Genomic DNA, 25,518 nt, shown 5'->3' on the forward strand with positions numbered 1-25,518 from the left:
TCTACGGACAGGATTTGTGATGCAATGGATAACGCGTCTGACTACGTATCAGAGGATTCCAGGTTCGAATCCTGGCAAGTTCGTTATAATTTTAACCATCATTTTATCCAACGTTTACTCATTATCCTTACTCTTAGGGTATTTTTGTTTTTTTTGGTGATTTTGTTTTGTGCATATGGGAATTTCCCATATGCCGAGTTCACAGGGTAAGTGTTGATGGTAAGACGATGTTGAGTGTAATTGATGTTGAGTGTACTCGATTTTGTGTTTGACTGTTTGACTCGGCATTGTGTGTGCCGATGCAGCATAGCCACTATTAGAAATAAAATGTAACAATAACCAATTTTTTTTTTTTTTTTTTTTTTTTTTAAAATTTTTTTTTAATAAGGGTCTGCTTTGTTCTGCATACTGATTAAATTATTTTTAAAACTTATAATCCAGGTATGTGATGGTATCTTGAGTCCATCACACAATATCGAAGAAGACTTTTTGAGAACGGCTATTGCTTCCCATCTGATGACGTTCGGGCGAAGCGTTGTGATTGGTAAACATGTCAAGAGGATCAATATGGTAAGTTTGGTTTGAACGTAAACAAATTTTTGGTAAGAGGTGAAACGTGGCATTCCACTGACAAATTATTTTAATAACCTGTGTAAAATAATGATTTGATACCAGATTAGGTTGTTTTGGATATCAAGTGCCTTTTAGGCAAAGTTAAGATTTGATCCATGTGAGTTGTGGAAGAAACGGCTGATTTTTAAACCAGTAATTATCATGCCAGATATGTGTAGAAAGTAGAATATCATAATAAGTGGTGATATGATGGGAAGATTGAACCAGACAGGTGAGAACAGAAGAGATGATGAATGTGTGTTAGCAGCTTTTGTCCATCCATACGGTTGAGGCATACGCTTGTTTTCTGTATCTCTTTCCACGAAGAATGTTTCTGCATATAGATTTAAAATAAAAGACTATACTTACCTAGTATATAAAGTAGAGCCAGTCTGTTAAGTTTTCATTAATGAGCAATTAATAAGCCAAACAATTTTTTATACATACATTCTCATGCTTATATAGGTCTTTTTTTTATTCTCGTTGCTGCATGAAAGATACAAGGAGATTTTGCTGAGTTTTCATAAATGCTTTTATTTGAAAAGAACTAAGAAGCAAGAGACTAAATATTTACTTAAACTTTATAACTTGAAAACAGACATTGTTTTCTGTATCATTTGGCTGCTTTTTATTCACATGGCTTCCCAGAGAGAACTTTTGAAAATTTTAATTTTCTCTCCTTGAAAACGTGACGCCATTTCTCATCGTTCGTCTTTGTTTTGTCTACAATGTTTTGACCTCTGTTGCTCCTATCTTGTCCTTACATCACCTATTTTTGAGTATGATTCATATTTGCAGATAAGGGTCATCTTGACATGTACTAATGTGATCCTTGTTAAAATTCACACACGTTTAATCCTTACTGACATAGGGTCCTTTCTATGTAACAAACCTTTTTTTTTGTTGTGCGTTATAGACTAATGAATACAAACTTAATTTTTACTTTTTTTCGACATAAAAAAAAATGGACCAAATTGGCAATCTTGAAAAAAATTCCAATCAATTTTATCGATTACATACTTAATCCGCATCAATATTTTTTTTTTTTCTAATGATAATTTAGAAAAGAGGATGTCTTCTCTTCTCAGAAAAAAATATTTTCTGACAAATACTAATCTGGTCAGAGACAGTTTAGTTAGAAAGTCAATTTTTAAAAGCCATACAACACATGCTATATAAAATAAATGTTAAACTGAATATAATGATATAATGATTGCATTAAATTAAAATTTGATACAGTGACATTTCTAGTGCTATCCAAGATAATTAAACTTCCTTTGTTATTCTTTCAGGTGATCAATGCATTGTCACTTTTCAACTCTGATGAGGAACGGCTCTGTTCTCGAAGAGTCTTGGATGAATCCGGGAAAATGTGGCCTTATCATCATGACCTCTTTTTACAGGGTCTTGTTATGGTAGGTATCCTATATCTTTATTGAGCCACAATTCGCCCATGCATCGAGTATTTTTGTTTTTATATAAGATCAACTATTTCAGTCACTATTATGGAAAAATTATAAGTCTCTTTACTTTTATATAAGGACTAGCGGGGGGTACCCGGCGATGCCCGGGTATTTTAAGGTGTGTGGGGTTTTGGGTAAATCCAAACTCCCCGGGGGGGGGGGGGGTAAAATAAAAATAAAGTTTTGGTAGGTGAGTCTGAGGATCGAACCCTTGAGGCAAAGTTGGAAATTAAAGTGTTAAAAAAAAAAAAAAGTGCAACGCTAACCACTGGGCCACCGCGACATACAAAGAAACACGTTTGAATTTATTTATTTAACTATTGACAGGTGGTAGCAATAAAAGTTAACTCTGCTGCTTCTATTTGACCTAATTATTTAGGTCAAATAGAACAGTTAACTTGGGTTTGACTGTTTTTTTCCCCAACATGTGTTGGGGAGGGGGAAACCAGCTCCCCATTTTCCAGACTGATTAGCTACTGTCTGATATAAGAGGACTTTGTCCCCACATTGATCAAATCTGATTGCTTCTGGACATTTCCCGGCGCGATGCCGAGAACGTTGTTCACTTTGAATTAGTTTCGCTTTTTATACGAAAAAGCCCAATCAACACACGATAGCAATAATTTTGTAAAAGTCGATGTAAATAAATCTATACGCTACACGCTTTCCTAAATCCTAGATATTATTATATAGGACCTATATAAACAGTTGTAAGTAATCGTAACGACCCCGGGAGCGTGTGCGAAAGAAGCCTTTGCGAGACATACACGAAATGGTCACACACATTTTGCCTTTTATATATATAGATAAGAAAGAATAATATAAAAGTAAAGACTTGTTATATGATCAACAGTTACTACCGAAAGAGAGCAGCTATGCTTCTGTTGACAACACCAAGATTTTACAACTAATTGAGCGACTATTGTGTAATAAGAAAACACAGCTGTCTACAAAATGCTGCTGATTTTTTTTTTTTTAAATTCCTGCAGTTAGTGCTGCATAATCTGTCCATGTGTCAGTTACTTTTTTTTTTTTTTTTTTTTTTTAGAACTCTGGTACTGTTAGATTATGCAGGTGGCATTAGGATGTCTTGCTTATTTTTCAAAAGCGACTTATTATTAAAAAGTAAAATGTTATATAATGTGTGCAAAGAGAATGTTTTGAAAGAAGCAATGTTTCGTAAAATATTTTGGTTAACTTAGAACAATCAAGGAAATAATCCGGTGATTAAAAATGTTTCTAACAAACAGAAAAACGTGATTTGAAGTCACATGTTAAAAAAATGTGAGTTGAATTACGTCATGGCAAGGATTAATTTGAATATATAAAAACAGTCAGTTGGAGGAGACAGGGACAGAGATGGTCCTCAGATAAAGATGGCTCCAATTAGAGGGGAAAAAAGAAATTGGGGAATAAAGTTTCCGAAAATAAAACTTGAGGTTCTGTCATTTTCTGAGGAAGAATTTCTATTGCAGCTTTCCGTCGAACAAGACAAAAGACGGACCAGATATGTTATCAATTTGCCAGATGTTGACCCCCACCCCAAACAATTTTTTTTGTCCTTTGTGTTGTAAAGGTATTTATGTATATTCTTGTCCCATCATGAACTGTAATTAAATGTACGGTAGACGCTAGACGAACTCTAGATTAGACGATCACAATGCTAGATGGTCATAGACGAATACGTATACACACGCGTCATATAGATGACGGTCACACGTATATGCAAAAGTATTTACATTCTGTGTACACTCATTCATTAGAAGAACATTTTATAAAACAAAGCAAAAGATGAATTTAGATATAATGTACACGCGTTTATATGGATCCTGCTATCTAACTACTATCTGATAAGAAAATAGGGGAGGCCTCAAGTTTTGACAGGCTTCTGGGCTTGACCTTTACTCCTGATCTTAAATGGAATACGTACATCAAATCTGTTGCCAAGGCCGCTGGAAAAATGGTCGGATCCTTCTATCGATCCAGTAGATATCTCACTGCTGATGCAATTCTCTATCTATATAAGAGCCAGATACGTCCAAAGATGGAATACTGTTACCACATATGGGCAGGAGCTGCTAGAAAAGACTTGTCCTGCCTTGATAGGGTTCAAAATAGACTTCGTGGCCTGGTGGGAGATGTCCTTTTCTCTTCGCTGCAACCTCTATCTCACAGAAGAGATGTTGCGAGTTTGTCTCTGCTTTATCGTTATTTTCATGGAAAGTGTTCAACTGAGCTTCAATCTATGGTCCCCCCTCGCCAAACTTTCACAAGAAACACTAGACTAGCTGAAAACATTATCAATAATTTTCCCCACTCTTTATCATGGCCTAAACCTAAACATAGATTCCATGATCAAAGCTTCTTTCTTAGAACTGCACGCATGTGGAATTGTCTTCCATTTTCCTGCTTTCCAGCTGTCTATAATATGGTTGTCTTCAAGTCCAACGTGAACAAGTTTCTGATGAGCCGTTCCACTTAAGTTAACAAATTTACCGAACTTCCATTACTATCGATTACTATATTGTTCTTTTGACTACTCTTTAACCCTTATCCTTGAGTAGCCTATCGGCCTTGATAAGTGGTGATGCCTATAAAAAAAAAAAATGCAGTTGTCTATGAGATGTCAATTAGTTTTGGTCCATCACCCCCCCCCCCCCTCCCTTCCCCGACAAAAGGAGTGTGGACCTGTAAATTCACCCTTGTCCGTCTGCACTTTTCTTAATAACTATGCCTTGGAATTTAAAAAAATTTTGCACAAACATTAAACATGATATGAGTAAGAAAAGTAACAATGGATTTTCTGAGAAAACTCTGGTTGCCCCCCTAGAGGTCCCTTTCAGGTTAAAATGGCTAAAATTGACACTTTTATGCTTATTAAAAAAAATTGATGCCTTGGATTTTTATAAAACTTTCTGAAAAGTTGTAACTGATTTCTATATAATTGTGTTTGTCTATATTTCGCGATGACTCTTGGGTGTGCCCAGGGGTTCTTTTAGGGCTAATAAAAGCACTCCATTTTTGGGATGACTGAACTCAAATTTAAATATGTTAGGGCCTTGGGGACAAAGGCGGAGAGCAAATACTGAATTTAGTCTTTTTTTTTTTTTTTTTTTTCAAGCCTCGTTCACTGTGCGCTCACTGGGGATCATGCATGCTTCACTTGTTAATGCTAAAAACATTCCTACTATTACAGGGTGACCCAAAGAAAACGGGCCCCAACTCTAATCAAGCCCCGTTTCTTAGTGTTTTGTCCGAATGAAATGAAACTTTGGTCATAACTAGTTTATTATATTCAAAACATCACATCAAAACGCTAGAGTCTTTGGCCTTTTTTTTCTCTATTCTACAGCATATGTTCTAGATATACTTTCTATGTTTTTTTTTTGTTTTTTTTGGGTCACCCTGTATTACAAGATTACAGGTTCTTACTGACTTTTTTCTTTTTCAGGATCCTGGTAGCCGCATTAATAGTTTGATGAAGGAGATATTAAGTTGTCAGTACCCAAGTACGGTGATTGACTTGGGTATGCAGAAAGTCTTGCAATCTCCGCACCACAATGACCACCAGACGTATAGATACGAGGTTCTTAAGAATGAACTCATCTGTCTTCATTACGACCATCCCCATGACACTTCCATCAGGTAAAGATGTATTCAATCTAATTCCATCTTATATCACATCTATGTTTTCTTATTACACGTGCACCACTAATTTTCCGACACTTGTGGTTCCAGATCTTTGGTGGGTTACTCAATTTCAACTGAAATTCACCTTCTAGCCTTCTGATTATGCCAGTTCTAACGTCTCTAAATGACTATTTTGTTAGAAAATGAAATGTTTAATATAGGAAAAACAAAAAAGAACACTCTGATGCTTTACACATTTATCGGTTGGATGTGTATGTTCCCATCAGCCCTCTACACATTAGTCCACATGTACATTCAGTCGAGGTCATGTCAGTCAGTTGCCATCAGTGCATCTCGATTTCCAAAACCTTTCTGGACATGGCCCAAACCACAATTTGATTTCTTCTGCATCTAGCTCTCAACTGAACTCCTCATGGTCCAAGCACCCAACTGAACTCCTGTCAAGTGTACTGTCATTACTTGCTACTGGTGTAAAACCCCTTGCTAATCCTCAGCGTCATAAAACTCTTTGCTAATTTTAAAATGCCCACAAACCAAATCTAAATATATCTCTATCCATTGTTCTGTCCCTTTTGGTACTGTTGTTCCTCGCACCCTAATTTAAACCCTACCTTTGGCTTTTTTTTTTTTATCTATGTTAATTAATTCTTATCTGTTGTCTATTGATAAATCCTGTTGTTACTCACTAAGCTTACTGCCTTTTTTTTTTTTTTTAATATATCTTTTGACTTTTATGTCCTAGCACTTAACGACGATCAATGTTTAGATTTAACACTATGACCGCCACTCTAATCTACCATTGGCATCATCTTAACTACAGGGTGGTCAAAAAGTCAGGTAACATTTTAAAGAAAAACGATATTAGCAATACACGTATATTTAAGTACCATACATTGAAATATAAAATGAAACAAACATGAAATATGTTTATTTTGTTAATTGTCGTCCATTTCTCTCTATCAATCGCTGGAAGTGATTAACCACTGATTGTGTAATCATGGCAGCTGATATCCGCGCAATCTCCTCTTCAATAAATAACTTTAAAGACGCTATTGTATCAGGCTTCTTGCCATAAACGCTATCCTTTACATAGCCCCAAAGCCAGAAATCAGGAGGGGTAAGTTTATATATTACACTCAAATATTTAAACAAATAAAAGATTCTTCTGATGTACAGGCTCTCCAAGATGATCTAGACGCTATCTACCAATGGGCGGATGACAACAATATGCAGTTTAACTCCGGGAAATTCGAGTGTATCAAATACGGTAGAAGGAAGGACCTGAGAGAAGCATCTAAGTACTCGACCCAAGACGGGAAGCTAATTAAAACCAAAGATACTGTGCGCGATCTGGGAGTAACGTTGGATTCTGATGGTACATTCACCTCCCAGATCGACAAAGTTTGTTCAACTGCACGGAGCCTTTCCAGTTGGATTCTACGCACTTTCAAAACGAGACAAAAAAACCTAATGCTGACACTCTGGAAGTCGCTGGTGTTGCCGCACATTGATTACTGTTGTCAGCTGTGGACTCCGGACAGAAAAGGTCATATTCAAGCATTAGAGGCCATCCAGAAGTCGTTTCTAAGAAAGATAACTGGTTATAGTCAATTGAATTATTGGCAACTGCTGGATACGTTGAATATCAAATCGATTCAACGCAGGCAAGAAAGATATTCAATCATCTAAACCTGGCGTATGATGGAGAACCAGGTGCCCAACGCTGGTATACAGCACCATATCTCAAAACGTGGCAGAAGGTGTGTGGTACCACCCCTAACCAGTGCCAGGGACAACTGGATCCGACGGCTCAGGGAATAGAGTTTAAATTCCCGGGGTCCTACGCTCTTCAATTGCCTGCCACGTAACATCAGAGAGATCACGAACTGCAAAACAGAATCGTTCAAGTCGGCGCTGGATACCTGGCTGAAGTCTGTACCAGACGAACCTCAGATCCCCGGTTATACCGCTATGAGACGCAGTGAATCCAATAGCTTACGCCACATGCTTGTCTGTGTAAAGAGGGACAGCGAAACGGTGCAGCGGTCTATTGATTCGACGCCGCTTATACCGTCCCAACTGGAGGCCGCTTGCCGCAGTGACCTTGGAGGGCTCTGACCGCCGAAAGACATCACACAAAAATCACACAAATATAATGGATCATATTGTTTTTTCTACCTTTAACATGTTACCTGACTTTTTGACCACCCTGTAGTTCTAAATTCTTTAAGATTTATGACTTAGTTTCCTAAGTTCAAAAAGATGCATTCGAAGGTCGGAGGTCATTGTGCAAATAAAAGCCAAGAATGAGAATTGTAGTTTGAATAATCCAAATAATATATATATATATATATATATATAGCCTTGTTTTTGAATCCTTTCAGATGTGTACCATTTAATACACACGCACGCACACACACGCGCACGCACACACATGTACATAATCTTATGCTCTGCACAAGTTTTGAAATGTAACTTTTATTTCTTTCAGCAACAATTTTATTCCTGCCACAGATTATCGAGAATCTTTTGTGAGAAATTTACTCAAAGAGGTGAGTAAAGATTCCGTCTCTGTTGAATTCTTATGCGGGTTTGGTGAACTTGACTAACACCTGTCTATATGAGATTCCATGTGGAAGAATGTACAGAAGTGAATTGTTTCGTCCACTAAAAGTAACGTTAGAACATCAAAAAGCTGTAATATGTGGAGACATAAAAAAGTCGAGTATGGCTGACCATATCTTGAGGGGGAAATAGAAACCAATAAACAAGAGATTGGTGGAGAGTAAGACGACTCAAATAAGCAGCAATTACTAAGTAGACCTTTTATAGAATTTAATATGATATGGAAACTGTTAGTTATAAATAATATATAATAAATATAATAATAAGTAAACAATAACTATATAAAAAAAAATGTGTGTGTGTGTGTGTGTATATATATATATATATATATATATATATATATATATATATATACTAGCAGAAGTACCCGTCGTTGACTAGGTTCAAAAATAGCCTACAGAAAATGGACTGATTTATGAAAGTATGATAGGTTATGAAAAGGAAGGGTTGTAAAGAGATAGCTTCGAATTTGGGGGTATCAAAACCAAAGCAAAATATGATGAAAGTAAAAATAAAATAGATAAACACCATAATTTATTATACCATACCTGTTCACACTGAAACACTTATCACAATATTCTGTGGATCTATATTAAAAAACCTTGTTAAACTTTGTGACATATTTCAGTTCTATGGAGGTCAGACGCGAACGAACACCCCATAATTTTATTATATCATATTTCTTCAAGCTGAAACATAATTATCAAAGTATACTTACGCAGATAGATATGAAAAGTTTTTATTAAAGTTTGTGCCTATTTCCATTCTATGGAGGCCAGGCGCGAACGCAGACCCCACAATTTTATTATACCATCCCTATTTAAGTTAAAACATACTCATCAAAGTATTATGTACATCTATATCAAAAACACTTGTAAACGTTTTTTTTAATTTTTTAATTTTTTATTTCCATACTTTGGCGCATACGCAGACCCCACAATTTTAATGAATCATCATACCCATTCCTGTCTTGATACATCTATCATTATATGTGATCAGTTTTCTATAATAGTCAACCATATAGGAGCCTATTCGTGACCAGACACACACACACACAGACGTTCAGCTTTATATTATATATATATATATATATTTATTTATTTTATAGAGGGAATTAGACCTGGATATATATATATATTTATTTATTTTATAGAGGGAATTAGACCTGGAGCCTAAAGAGCAGAGTTTATTTGAATGTATTAATAAATGTATTAATACTTTTAAAAGAACAGTGCCCATAGTACTGTAGATAAAATAAGCTCAATAGGTATATTTATCCTAGAGCTATATTAATGTTGATTATAAAGATCAATAATTGTAAATTATGAATCTGTTTCAAAAAGGAAAAACAAACAAAATCAATTGATTTTGTTTGTTTTTCCTTGTTTTTCCATCGGTTCTTATTGGATCACCGAATTTAAGCAACATTGAGTGAGCTTGGCCAGTAACCAGATACAGATAGTTGTATAACGCTTGTACCGATACCACACCGGGTGTCCTTAACCTCGTCGGATTCCACCCGATGTGGCAGGTGTCCTTTGATCGTACCTTGTCTCGTTACAAGTTGGCCTGTTGATCGTCCTTACCCACTGTGTTTTCATGAAGGGGCGCTTGCCTCTCAATCGAACCGTCTCCTACCCTGTGTAGGTAGTCTCCGGGTACATCAACCACTCCGCTGGTCCTTGCGGCTTGCTGCAAAATGAAGAGTCCTCACCACAAACAAACAGAACTCCAGTTTATAACAATAACAAACTATTTGTTTTCATTACTTCATAACAGCTACTGTCTAAATTAAAATGACTGACTATAGCAGTGAAATGATGTAAGACCCGACTAGTGAAGTCACAGATTTCCCATTAACACAGGCTAGTTAACATCATAACATCAGGCCCTAAGGGCTCCCAAATCGGGAGCGCTTGATCAGCCCAGCCATTCAGTTTGCTGGCTACGACTCTTCTCTTTTTAGAATTCCCTTTTCTAAATCCAACCCCTTTTCCCCACCTCTCCTTCAGAGAGTGGTTACAAACACCCTTTCTTCCTCTTAGAGCTTATCTCTACCAAACCTCAACCCCCATTTGCACTGAGGTGTTTCTACTTATTATCAATTAGGAGTGATTAGTCATTCTAGGTCAAACAATGCTTGGCGGCGATCTCTACCCTTGATCCCCATTCTAAGTTGTCAGCTTTAATCAGCTCTAGATATCTTCATATCCCTCAACAGAAGCCTTAAAAACAACCTTTCATATTAACAGATATATAACGACAATGAGAAAAACAATTATTCTTTGTTTTTTTTTTCTCTTTTCTTGTCAAAATCCCATAGACATTTCTGCCCTGTCCCAATCAGACATCAACACCCCCACTCTTCTGCTCTCTCTTCCTCTATTTGAAAAACAAGACCATCTCTTTTGACGTGTAGATAATTCCAAATCTGTCTCCCTTTTTGAGGCAACACAACATCTGCTTTGCGTCTAACAAGCTTACAATGACACATCGGCGGCTGGTCCTATTTTCTCTCTGCACTCCCTCACACCATCCCGTCCGGTCACCTCCCCTCCCACTGCAATATGCACCTTGCTGCATGCATTCATGACACCATATAGTGTCATAGTTGAACATTTGGGAATACCAAGTCCTGTATGTGGGAGGACTGTGACACTTCCCTACAAGAACTGCAAAAACCTAATGTTGTCATCTTTTTTTGACAAGGATATACATGCGACTAGGAGCTGCTTGTGAATTTGACATTCCCATGAAACTTCCTCCTTTGAGAGAAGCCATTTCAACCTGCCAAAGGTGAATGCTATAGACACATTCTCCCTCCGCCTTACCAGGGAGTTTCTTCTGGCTCCTTTTTTAAGATCTCAATTATATAAGACCTTATGTTGTTTATTTATGAATATGTTTGTTATATGAATATGTTTGTTGTATGAATATGTTTGTTGTATGAATGTTTGTTGTATGAATGTTTGTTGTATGAATGTTTGTTGTATGAATATGTTTGTTGTATGAATATGTTTGTTGTATGAATATGTTTGTTGTATGAATATGTTTGTTGTATGAATATGTTTGTTGTATGAATATGTTGTTTATTTATGAATATGTTGTTTATTTATGAATATGTTGTTTATTTATGAATATGTTTGTTGTATGAATATGTTGTTTGTTGTATGAATATGTTGTTTGTTGTATGAATATGTTGTTTATTTATGAATATGTTGTTTATTTATGAATATGTTGTTTATTTATGAATATGTTGTTTATTATATGAATATGTTGTTTATTTATGAATATGTTTGTTGTATGAATATGTTGTTTATTTATGAATATGTTGTTTATTTATGAATATGTTGTTTATTTATGAATATGTTGTTTATTTATGAATATGTTGTTTATTTATGAATATGTTTATTTATGAATATGTTTGAGTCATGAACTTTTAAAATATCGTGTGTGTTTGTTCATTTCTATTTTCCAGCTTCGTCAATTGCCCCCAATATCATCTGGAAATCTTGATGGAGTATGGGAAGCCCACATTACGAATTTCATGCGTTACCTTCAAAGAAAAGCAATTTGTCTTATTGAATATATTGAAAATGAAACGTGAGTATCTGTTGGACTTTTGGAGGAGTTGGCTCTTCTCTATACGACTGACATGCTAATGTTTGGATTAGAATTTTTTTTGCTCTGTCATACTAGTTTTAAATAGCATTTTTTTTTTTGCTTTGTCACACTGTAGTTTGAAATAGCATTTTTTTTTTTTGTTTTGCTCTGTCACACTGAAGTTTGAAATAGCATTTTTTTTTTTTTGCTCTGTCACACTGTAGTTTGAAATAGCATTTTTTTTTTTTTTTTTTTTGCTCTGTCACACTGAAGTTTGAAATAACATTTTTTTTCTGCTCTGTCACACTGAAGTTTGAAATAGCATTTTTTTTCTGCTCTGTCACACTGAAGTTTGAAATAGCATTTTTTCTGCTCTGTCACACTAGTTTTAAATAGCATTTTATTTTTTGCTTTGTCACACTGTAGTTTGAAATAGCATTTTTTTTTTTTTTTTTTTTGCTGTCACACTGAAGTTTGAAATAGCATTTTTTTCTGCTCTGTCACACTGAAGTTTGAAATAACATTTTTTCTGCTCTGTTACACTGTAGTTTGAAATAGCATTTTTTTTTGCTCTGTCACACTGAAGTTTGAAATAGAATTTTCATTATTTTTTCTGCTCTGTCATACTGAAGTTTGAAATAACATTTTCTTTTTCTCTGTCACACTAGTTTTAAATAGCATTTTGTTTTTTGCTCTGTCACACTAGTTTTAAATAGCATTTTTTTTTGCTTTGTCACACTGTAGTTTGAAATAGCATTTTTTGGCTCTGTCACACTGTAGTTTGAAATAGCATTTTTTGGCTCTGTCACACTGAAGTTTGAAATAGCATTTATTTTTTGCTCTGTCACACTGAAGTTTGAAATAGAATTTTCATTATTTTTTCTGCTCTGTCATACTGAAGTTTGAAATAACATTTTTTTTTTGCTCTGTCACACTGAAGTTTGAAATAATATTTTTTTTGCTCTGTCATTTTCATTATTTTAGATGCTTCCATATATTTTCATTTAGTTTAACGTTTATACGCATTTCTAGAATGCATTCTCCATGTCTGTGATTAGTTTGAAATTGCAATTTCATTGTTAACTGCACAAATTAAGTGTACACATCTTCCAAATAATCATTCTTTCATTTGAATTATGGGCACAAATTGTTACAATTTTGTTGGTTATAATTTCAATCCTTTACATCTATATCTATATATATATATATATATATATATATATATATATATATAAAAGCGAAAATGTATGTATGTATGTATGTTCGCTTTTAAAATCTCACCTCACCAACCAAATCAAAATATTGATAAATACAATTGAAGAAATGAAAAAAACCTCACTGAAACCAAAAATCCAAACGCCACACCCAATAGATCAGAAACAAAACAAAAAAAACAAACCAGAACCAAACTTAAGATCGAGAACTCTGAGGAGCAGAATACCAACAATAAGCAGAGTTCCTTAATCCCCCACAAGAGTTCTAATATAAAAACAGATAACAACAAGCAAAAAAATAAAGATTCTCCAAAAACATCCCAACAGACAAGAACAATAAATGGGAAAAATTCCTTGAAGAAAACCAGCCCCCCACAAAAACCAAACCACGATCTCGCTCAACATCTAAAAGCAGAGATAAATCAAGCATAAAAGCTAACAAACAAATTGAACACAAAGAACCAGAAGCCATGGAAATGGAAACCGAATTTACCAATGATAAAAAGCTCACAAATGCTCAAATGCACATGAAACAGTCCAATGATTCAAATACAAGAACTACAGACCAAAATAAATTTAAAACCTCCTTGGAAACAATGGAAATAGAAGACAAAACTTCTAAACCCCCATAAAAAAGAAAACACCCCTATTCCCAAGACAAAAGGGAAATCAAATACATAAAATCTAAACTATGGCCAACAAAATAATCCAATGGAATTGCAGAGGTATAAAAGCCAACCGGAATGAATTACTTCTACTAATATCCGATCTATGTCCCACAAGAATATGCCTACAAGAAACCTTTTTAAAACCATCTGAAAATATCAATCTCCAAAGTTTTACTGAATACAACTACACAACAAATAACCCAAATAGAGCTTCTGAAGGAACATCCATTCTCATTAACAAAAACGCAGCACAAAACCAAATAAATCTACAAACTAACTTACAGACAATTGCTGTCATAGCCACCCTACATAGAACGGTCACAATTTGCTTCATTTACCTGCCTCCAAATGACCCCATAGATGAAACTGAAATAGAAAAACTCATCAACCAACTCGCTCACTCCTTATTATTAGACAACTTTAATAGTCATAATGTTACTTGGGGATGCTCAAACACAGACAGAAAAGGAATTACTATAGAAAATATTATCAACAACAACAACCTATGCATATATAACAACAAAAAAAACAACCTTTATTCACTCCGCTACAAACTCGTTCTTGGCAATTGACCTCTCTATAAGTGATCCTAGTATCTTTATAGATTACAATTGGACAGTGCATATGGATACCTGTGGAAGTGACCACTTCCCAATAACATTAGAACACTTTGGTCCTGAAATAACCTCAAAAATTCCTCGCTGGAACCTTAAAAAAGCTAACTGGAATAAATTCAAATTACAATGCAAACACAAACTCCTACCTGGAAAACATGAGAAAGACCCGATCACTCACTTTACAGATACCATTATCTCAATAGCAGAAGAATGTATTCCTAAAACAAAATCATCAACCAAGTATAATCGTCCCTGGTTTAATAATGACTGTAAAAAGGTTATCAGGCTACGATGTGTGTTACATAAGGGAGGGAGAAGAAACGGATTTGGACTTTGGACACTTTACTTGAGGGATACTGGTACCCTGGTGATGACGTGTCCATTTTACTAATGAAGAGAAAAAGTTTACGACGATGAGAGAGAGATATTACAAGTGTTAAGAGACGAGAGAACGGGACCCAAGATCCCTTAAACCATTTGTCTGGTGGTTAGGACACTTGTGGATGTATGTGTTTATATATAGAAGTTCATACCTGGTTTTGCTGCTCTGGGAGAGTCTTCATCTGGGTGGAGCTCTCTTGTTGTTTTTGCCGGAATACACAAGATGAAGACAGATGTTGGGTTTTCAACGTTTTATTCTCCCAGGCATGATCTGCAGATGTCGCCATCGATGGTCTCCACTGTGGGTACCTACCACGTCCCACGTCTGGGGCGCGCATCTCCCCCCTTACTTAGGAGAGAACCATTTTAGACTTCTGCTCGGCTTGGCATTTTCTGAGAGACTCAACGTTTCACCAACCTTGCCACGTAGCATCACATGCCATCCGGTTAGATGAAACGTCACTTCCTACAACGTGGATTTACTACAAAAATATCTCTCTGACCTCCTCCCACCCTCTCCCTCTCTCTCTCGATCTACTATCTAATAGAGACACAGAGAGAGAAAATAGAGAGAGTATGAAAGAGCCAGAGAGAGAAAGAGGAGAGATGCTCTTTAACATTCCTCCACCCCTTTTTTATCAAAATGTATGGCAAGCCATACATTTTTAATAACTAACTAACTAAAAAAAATAATTATGTCCGAAGTACATCTTTATTCTTTCACTTTCCGGACTCACCCCTTTTCCAAGAAAGATCAGGCACCAGTACTCTTCTACAACACTATCAACCCTTCTGCTGCTTCTCGAAAGTCCCTCCTCGACATTAACTTGCTTCCAAGTTAGACAAAGATACAGCTTTGCAGATATACATCTTGTCTAGGCGGTCGCATTGTTGGATATTTTCCACTGACTCTGCTCTTTATTTGGACCACGTGGCCAAACAAATGGAGACTCCATTTTCGATCACTTTTTCGAAATGGGGCCAGCATATCGCAATTACGACCAGAACGTCGGATGCTCCATGTTGGTGGTAGCTTTATCGCATGGGGACTCGAACCCCAGACCCTCAGATTAAAAGTCTGATGCTCTACCAACCCAACCATCCCACTCACGTTCTCGACTTTCAGCATAGGCCTCAGTCCCAGTTTTTTTTTTTTTTACTGTAATGCCCTGACGTCTTTCTTTGAGTGGTCCTATTACTGGAGCTTTGTTCTATTCAATCTACCACTTCGGGACTTCACAAAGCTCTTCTACTAACTCCCTTGGTTGGTCTAAGCCAAGATATGCCTTCACACTGATTCACTCGGACCCTGTTTGAGTTCCTGGAACCCGACAAGATACGGAATCATCACTCCCTAACTAATGCGCCAAAGCTTACTTGCGCATCGATTTCTAACTAAGTAGCTTTCCCTTTGTGATTTTTCCGTATTCCCAGCAAGTCCCAAGATTCCAACCCAGATATTCCTCACACATTCCTCTAAAAAAATAAAAAAAATAATAAGGCTCTATCTTGTCCCTTACGTAATCTGCATCTTTCCCTTTCTTCTATCTCCCCGTGATTAGGCTTGGTACCGACTGTCCAGTCGCTCCGTACCCTGAGGAATTATCGCGACCTCGCACGCCAGACTTTTGTTGGACAAGACTTATTGCTGTTGCTTGGGCCTACGTGGCATCTTCCAACTCACTGGAACCACTAGTATTGTTTTAACAGGGTACTCATTACTCTAAAATAGTATTTCCCCTGCCAAATTTTCTAATTTGTGACAATACCTGGCTTATAAAAGAAATAAAACAACAGAAAAAACTGCTTTCTACAGCCTAATCGCCTTGTAATTCTCATGAAAAAAAATGCAACTATGCGCTAAACGTCCCTAAAATATAACTAAACCAACCAAATCTATTCCAAAATAATTTAATTTAATAATACCAATTAAATTCACCCAGCATGGTTTTTTTTTTTTAAATTTGGTACCTTTAATTCACAATAGGGTAACATTTTACTTCTAAAATTCTTCCTCCACCCCTTTTTTATCAAAATGTATGGCAAAGCCATACATTTTTAATAACTAACTAACTAAACTAAGGAGGGAATACATACGCTACCCGCTGGCAAGAAGACTGTCCTACGATAAATCGATAAACTCAAAATTAAATAAATACAACAATAAAATTGCCATGTAGCGCTACCCTGCGCTCTTCAAGGTCAAACTCCTTTATGACCCCATGGCTTCTTCGTACCCATCTCGGGATTTCCAGAGCATCCTTTGCTCCCGGTCGACACTACTCGTGGTCGATAATTTCACGGCTCCTAGCCGAACAACAATAAAACACAAAATCGAGGTCCATCTGCCTCCTACTTACATCTCAGGATTTACGGACAATCTTCTTTACTCCTAGGTAGCACAAAAACAAAAAACAAATCCCATCCCAAACCTTCACCATTTCACATCAAATGTTCTTAATTAATTTACCTCCTCTATGACTATACTTAATTGGTCCAAGAGTAATCAAGTCGGTTTTATTTATTCTACCCCATTTACCCCCCGTGTGGTCAACACACAATGGACATGTCCTCCGACTCTCCATATTAGTTATAGAGATCGCCCATTTCTCTAACTATCTCGTGCTTCCCTGAGCACCTACCAAAATATGGATTTTTTTTTTTTAAATTTATTACGAGGACGTTCTGTACCGCCCTCCACCGACTTACGCATCCGGAACAAAAAAAATCTGTCAAAACTACAAGAACAAAACAACAAACAAAAAAAATATGTATACATGACCACCTCGAAACTAAAATAAATACCGACTGACTTCCTGACCTCATTACTCATAATCCAGCAAACCGTCTGCATGTCCAACTACTGTATTTTGATTATAAAAAAAAATCCTTATTCCTTATTCTTTTGTCTTCCGACATCATCCCATTTTAAAAATTCTCATTTATGTTTTCCTTGCATAATCCCGTTATCTCAAAAATTATTATTGATAATTGATATACCTCTATCCTGTCATCATCTTATTTTAAAAAAAATAAATTACATTGACACCACGTGGCAAGACCATCGATGCCCCCATCTGCTATACAAATACAAGATAACAAAAGTACAGAAAAAGAAATACAGAAAAATACACATGGCAACTCAACAATACTTAACAATATTCAATAATACTTAATTAATATATACTTAATTAATTCACTTATAACTAACAACTTTCAGCAAAGTTCAACAAAATTATCACAGATCAAATTGTCCACGTAAGCAAAGTTCAAGGGTTTTCTGAAACTAAAACAAAATCATTATTCTTTTACAATTAACCACAGAATTAAATTAAAAAAGTTCCGCTTCTATTCTATTCATATAATTATAATTTACTTAAAATTAATCCGGAGGGATGCCACATCACCAACCTCATTTTTATTTCACCTAATACTTTCGACAATAGTGTAATTTCTTCTTTTTTTTTCAAATCTAAAATGACATCTTGCTATTCCGAATGCATTTAAAAGTTCACTGTCCCTTATTTTTGTAACGCTTTGCTAAATTCAACAATGTCAAATGACTGAAAGGTTTATAAACTGTGGACAACATCGATGTCACTTTGCCTCAACAAATGTTCGTTTGGGTTGTCTTGTCTATTTAAATATATATATATATATATATACGTTTTTTTTTCTTTCTCTGTGTTTTTCAATTTTATTTTTAATATGGTAAATTAATTTTCTTTTCTCTTTTGTTTTTCAGTCGTTTTCAAAATTCACAGCATATTTTTAATTTTGGAGTTTAATTTTCTTCTAAATGCGTATGGTATTCTTCATGCCTTTGCTATCTTTTTCAACACATAACTGAATCATTTTTTCTTCTTCTTCCTTCCTCTCTCTCTATCTTTCTCTCTCTCTCTCTACCCGTTTTTCACTGTTCTTCATTTATTCTCTTTTTCTCTTCATTTTCACTATTCTTTCTTTTTTATTCCACTGTCTCTTCTCCGTTTTTTTCTCCCTCCTTTTTCCTCAATTTCTCTTCTTGTCTTTATTTTTCCTCGTTATCTCTTTTTCTCGTTATGTCCGTGGCAATCCAGGTTTCGATATATATGCCCCATGCGGGGGCAAGAAGGTCAACGGCACCAAATAACATATATGTTACATAAGGGAGGGAGAAGAAACGGATTTGGACTTTGGACACTTTACTTGAGGGATACTGGTACCCTGGTGATGACGTGTCCATTTTACTAATGAAGAGAAAAAGTTTACGACGATGAGAGAGAGATATTACAAGTGTTAAGAGACGAGAGAACGGGACCCAAGATCCCTTAAACCATTTGTCTGGTGGTTAGGACACTTGTGGATGTATGTGTTTATATATAGAAGTTCATACCTGGTTTTGCTGCTCTGGGAGAGTCTTCATCTGGGTGGAGCTCTCTTGTTGTTTTTGCCGGAATACACAAGATGAAGACAGATGTTGGGTTTTCAACGTTTTATTCTCCCAGGCATGATCTGCAGATGTCGCCATCGATGGTCTCCACTGTGGGTACCTACCACGTCCCACGTCTGGGGCGCGCATCTCCCCCCTTACTTAGGAGAGAACCATTTTAGACTTCTGCTCGGCTTGGCATTTTCTGAGAGACTCAACGTTTCACCAACCTTGCCACGTAGCATCACATGCCATCCGGTTAGATGAAACGTCACTTCCTACAACGTGGATTTACTACAAAAATATCTCTCTGACCTCCTCCCACCCTCTCCCTCTCTCTCTCGATCTACTATCTAATAGAGACACAGAGAGAGAAAATAGAGAGAGTATGAAAGAGCCAGAGAGAGAAAGAGGAGAGATGCTCTTTAACATGTGCTGCATTAAGAAAATTCAACAATCGACCAACTACTCAGAATTTAAACAACTTTAAAATATGCAGGGTTAAAGCACGCCGAACAATAAACGAAACGAAAAGGGAATCATGGCAGAATTTTGTGTCTAAAATCAACAACACCACCAAAGACAAAACTGTATGGAATATGATTCAGAAAATATCAGAAAAAAACACCAGTCCTCCTGTCAACCACCTCTGTAAAAACAATAATAAAATAATTAAAAAAGAGGACATGGCAAACCTGCTTGCAGATACTATTGCAAATAATTCATCTTTTAAAAATTACGATAAAAAATTCCAGATCATTAAACAGGAATCAGAAAAAAACAAACTGAACTTTAAAAGTAATAATGAGGAAGAATGCAACAAACCTTTTACCATCCATGAACTAAAGGATTCATTAAAAAAAGCCAACAACACGGCTGAGGGACCTGATAAAATAACGTATCAATTTCTAAAACAACTACCAGATGAACCATTAAAGTATTTACTTTCTATGTGGCTCAATGGCAATCTTCCAACCATATGGAAACAAGCCACAGTCATTCCTATACCAAAACCAGGAAAGGATGCATCTGACCCCTCCAATTATCGCCCCATAGCTCTAACAAGCTGTGTGTGTAAGATCATGGAGAGAATGGTCAACACCAGATTAATTTGGTTTCTGGAAACAAAATAACTAATTTTCAATGTGGCTTCCGAAAACATCGTAGTACAACAGACCATTTAATTCGTTTAGAAACTTTCATCAGAAATTCATTTATACAAAAAAAAAGCATATGACTGCTATTTTCTTTGATCTTGAAAAGGCGTACAATACCACATGGAGGTATGGCATCATGAAAGATCTCAAAGAAGCTGAAGTGAAAGGAAGACTACCCATCTTCATCAAAAACTTCATTAATAATAGACTATTCAATGTCCGTGTAGGAACGTGCCTATCGGACATCAAGGAACAGGAAACGGGAGTTCCACAGGGAAGTATTTTGTCGGTAACATTATTCAGCCTAAAAATTAACAATATTGTTGGATGCATAAACCAAGGCGTGGATTGCTCTCTATATGTTGATTTTTTAATTGCATACAGCTCGAAACATATCCATCTAATTGAGCGTCAACTTCAACAATGCATTGACAAAATACAAAAAATGGACAACTAAGAATGGCTTCAAATTTTCCATTAACAAAACAAAATGTATGCGCTTTTGTCAACTAAGAAAACTGCACTCAGATCCTCTTTTAAAACTAAATGATATTCCGATTCCTGTTGTAAATGAACATAAATTCTTAGGGTTAATACTAGACAAAAAACTTGCATTCATCCCTCACATAAAACACCTTAAAAATAAATGTAAAAACCCTCCAGCTAATATGGGTCATTGCCCATACAGATTGGGGAGTGGACAGACAAACCCTATTAAAGTTATATAGATCATTAGTGCGACCGAAACTAGACTATGGCAGCTTCATTTACGGTGCCACCAGAAAGTCGTATATAAAGATATTGGACACCGTTCAACATCAGGGCCTCAGGCTTGCGCTGGGAGCCTTCCGAACTTCTCCCATCGATAGTCTCTATGTAGAAGCCAATGAACCCCCATTATCAATTCGACGCGACAAACTAGCCTTACAATACTTGACCAAAATTCTCTCTTGCCCAGACAATCCTGCTTACGACTGCATTGCAAATTCACTAGATTACTTGCTCTATGATAGGAAAAATCACAACCAACAAATCCAGCCCGTAACTGTACCTTCAATCAAAATTACCAAAATCTATATGACCAAAAAGTAAAAGCTATAAAACCTTTTGTTCTCCATACAAAACCACTAGTAGAAGATGCAGGTATCACAATCACCAATATCCATAATGTCAACCAACTAAGCCTTCCACCCTGGCTACTAAAACACCCTGAAATCATCCTTGAATTAAATAACCTCCCAAAATATCAAACCCATCCACTAACCTATCAAGAAAAACTCCTTATCATTCAGGAAAAATACTCAAACCATCAGCACATATACACAGATGGGTCCAAAGACAGCAACAAACCGGATGCGGAGTCGTATCCACTAACATTACCTTACAGAAGCGACTACCAGACCATGCCTCAATTTTTAGTGCCGAAGCCACAGCCTTAGATATGGCACTAGATCTCATCACTGACCTTACCCACAACAAATTTATAATTTTTTCAGACTCCCTATCGGTACTCGAATCCTTAAAGAATAAAAATTTAAATAACCCAATACTCATCAAACTGCTACAAAAAATACACACTCTTTCACAAAACAAAAGTATCAAATTCTGCTGGATCCCCAGTCATTCTGGAATTCAAGGCAATGAAAAAGCTGTCAAAAACGCTTTAAAACTCCTTAAAAGCAATATAAAAATTCCACATTCTGACTACAAACAACAAATAAATAATCTCATTATGAAGAAATGGCAAGAAAGATGGAATAACTGTCCAAATAAAAAAGTTTCAAGATCAAACCCACAATCAAAGACCTATTACCAGATGCCAGAAGATCAGAAGTCATTTTGTCCCGTATTCGCATAGGACACATGCACATAACCCACTCCTTCCTGCTAAAAAAAGAAGACCCTCCAGAATGTTTTGCATGCCAAGAACCTTTTACTGTAAAACACTTTCTTTTGGATTGTGGCGATCTCCCGCATATCCGGCAAAATTATTACAATGTCAACAATATGAAAGAACTATTTAAAAAAAATAAATTCCAACAAAATATTAACATTTCTGAAAAAAGTAAATCTATATAAAAGAATATAACTTTAATTCAATCCAACTTTACACCCCACCCCCAAAAAAGCACATCTAAAAATTGGAACTCTGCATTAAATAATCAAAAAAAAAAAGGTTGATATGCCGTAAAACCAAACCAAACCTAGGCTAGTGTGAGTATATACAAGCCAACATGGCTGTTTTCAAACACCGACTTGCTTCCACGTGCGATACATGTACTCTCTGATCCTTTGCCTCTGTCTATACACGGACGCATGCTTCTACATGTATACACATGACCATTTTTCTCAGTCTTTCTTATTAATCCGGCCTGTCTAATCTACATATCCGCATCAGAAACTCTTCACGACTATAAATAAAATGTGAAAAACACTGAACTATTCTATCTTTCAACAAGCTTTTCTAATATCCAATCTATGTTTCCAAAGAAGAACACTTTCAGCTATTTACATATACTCTTATATATCGTTACTAACGAAGATGAAGTTGCTTTTAAATGTTAGAATGAACTTTACTTACGTTGTGTTCATCTCTGCACTAGTTTTGAAGGTCGAATCCTTCACTTAATTTTATCTTTTACCTGTTCAAACATTATTTTCTAAACTGAATTAAAAGAATCAGTGATACATAAAAATATTTGCCAGCAATTCTTATCTTCTATATAAATAAAATGAACTCATTTTTTCCCGTGGGATTTTGACCTTAATAGGATTAAAAATCAACATATTTCATGCAAATACATTATGCACAAACGGCAGAACAATATCTGAGGTTTGTTATAGGCTTATTAGTTCTCAAATTCCTCGATAATCTTAGATTTCTATACTTTTTCTGCTGAGAAGTCACGGCCAAAATCGGTTAAGATCAATGGAAGTGGTAAAATATTTTCTCTCTTTAAAATTCCTCCTCCCCCTGCCACCACTTAACACCGTTTGGAGATCGTTCACAAGGAACAGTTGAGAAGAGAACACCGGTTTGGCTTCGTAGTTCTATCATGTTAAGTTATTTAAAATCACAAAACTAAGCTGCATTGCTCTGTGGCGTAGTGGTTAGGGTGCTGGACAATTCACATTACATTTTCACGTTCGCGCCGACCTACCATAGTGTTTTTTTTTTTTTTTTTTTTTTTTCCTAAACAACTGGAATGGACTTTTCTTGGTGGCCGAACTGTTAACGTTGCAGATGTTTTTTTTTTTTTTTTTCTTTTTTTTCTTCTTTTTTTTTCTTTTTTTTCTTCTTTTTTTTTCTTTTTTTTTTTCTTTTTTTTTTTTCTTTTTTTTTTTTCTTTTTTTTTTTTTCACACTTTATTTTCCTACTTTTACTCATGACTCCGGGTTTGATCCTTCCTACTTACCTACCATAACATTTTTTAAACCCCCCCCATAGACCCCCCCCCCCCGTCCCGGAAACAAACACTCGGGCAACGCCGGGTACCCCCGCTAGTCTAATATAAAGTAATTATTATAAATCAATTTATTTAAGATTTAATTCATATCTCCTGTCAACATCTTGTTTTGCAGTAAAAATCATAAAATTTCTGGTGGCTCGGTAGCTTCCTCTCTGCACGTATATTATGCTGTCCTTTTTTGTTTAACTATTTTGTTTAGGGTTGTACGGTAAGGCAACTTGTTTTGTTTCTTTTGCTGACCAGGACTTTGTCAGCTAGAAAGATTTTGGTGTTGGTTTTACATTTTTTGGTTTTTGTTCGCATACCTTTCTATTTTGTATCTTTCTCTACACGTATACACATTCCTACAACACGTATACACGTGAACACTTTTCTCAGTCTTTCTCGTCAGAAACTCTTTTCCCGACTTACTATAAATACAAGTGTGCATGAACACTGAACTATCCTTTCGTTGTCTTATCTGTACAAGATAATCTCTATCGAGTGCTCCATTTTGCATGTAAAGAAGTCTCTGGTCAAATTGCCTCAGTCAGGACCAGCGAAATTTGCACTTTTAGACGTTTGTTTCAATTTATAATTCGTTGTTTATTTTATTCAGTTTTGTGCATCATCTTTCATTTTTCAGAAACAAAGGAAGTCGACCTTTAAAGAATGGCCTCCAGAAACTCTGCCTGGACCATGAGCTAAGATTGGAGGGGGACCTTCGTATGGTTCTGGCTGTTGCTGAGAAACTTAAGCCTGGAATTTATGCCTTTGTCATGTCTGACAAATATCGACTTAATGAACAGGGACAATTAATAGAATGACTCATAAAAGAAAGAAAACACGAATAAAATAAAAAAAGATATATATATATATATGCAGAGACAATTTGTTTGAATGTTTGTGCATTAGTTTTTCTTATCACATTTTTTATGATTTGATGTTCAGCATTGTTATATAATTTACATATGTGTGTATACCACAAACACACATGTAAATAAGATGGTAAAATAAGCTTCATTTCTTTATAAGAATAATCTATATATCTATAAATTTTAGTGCTTTTTTTTTTTTTTTTCGTTCTGACATTGATATTAAATAGCCTACTTTTTGTATTTAAAAATTAAAATGAACTTAATATACTCAGTCAGGGATATACGAGCGACTACATGAAGGTTAACTAATTTGCATATTCCGTCGAAAAACAAACGTTCATTATTTATTCATTTTTATGGTTTCTTATTAGATAATTGGTTTCATTTCATTATTGCATTTAATTCTATTTTTGCATAGTTTCTACATTCTGCATAATTGCGTAGAATTTAAGATTAAAACGTTCTAGGACATAGAAATATATATTCAAGTGAACTTGTGTGTGAAAAGTGTCAACCAAACTACTCTCTTAATATTTTGTCTACATAGTTGAAACTTGATATATAGGGTATTTGGATCTGTAGCACACTTTCGATTTGATTTTTAGTTGGCAAAAATTGCTGCTAAGGGATCAAAATTAAAAACAAAACGGTTGACCATGGCAGAGTAATCTAATAAAATGTTTCTCCAGCTGTTACTTTTGCACATGCGCAAAATCAAACATCGTTCAAAGTCACTTAATTATAAACTTTTTGTATAAACTATTGGTAATTCAGATGGTAACGACGTTG

At 35.7% G+C, this 25,518-nt stretch overlaps 1 protein-coding gene across 1 annotated transcript in view; it reads left to right on the top strand.

Annotated features, from left to right (window-relative positions):
• LOC145296958 (guanine nucleotide exchange factor C9orf72-like) overlaps window positions 1-24,742 on the top strand; it is a 29,129-nt gene extending 4,387 nt beyond the window's left edge. Inside the window, exons 3-8 of the mRNA XM_080143181.1 lie at window positions 442-570; window positions 1,905-2,027; window positions 5,527-5,720; window positions 8,218-8,278; window positions 11,830-11,954; window positions 24,498-24,742. Coding sequence (XP_079999307.1) covers window positions 442-570; window positions 1,905-2,027; window positions 5,527-5,720; window positions 8,218-8,278; window positions 11,830-11,954; window positions 24,498-24,678 — 813 coding nt within the window. The 3' untranslated portion in view covers window positions 24,679-24,742. The remainder of the gene's footprint in view (window positions 1-441; window positions 571-1,904; window positions 2,028-5,526; window positions 5,721-8,217; window positions 8,279-11,829; window positions 11,955-24,497) is intronic.
• The last annotated feature ends 776 nt before the right edge of the window (window positions 24,743-25,518 follow it).

Source organism: Euprymna scolopes, chromosome 17 (assembly GCF_053919585.1).
Source record: "Euprymna scolopes isolate OS-2025 chromosome 17, ASM5391958v1, whole genome shotgun sequence".
NCBI classification, from domain to species: Eukaryota; Metazoa; Mollusca; class Cephalopoda; order Sepiida; family Sepiolidae; genus Euprymna; species Euprymna scolopes.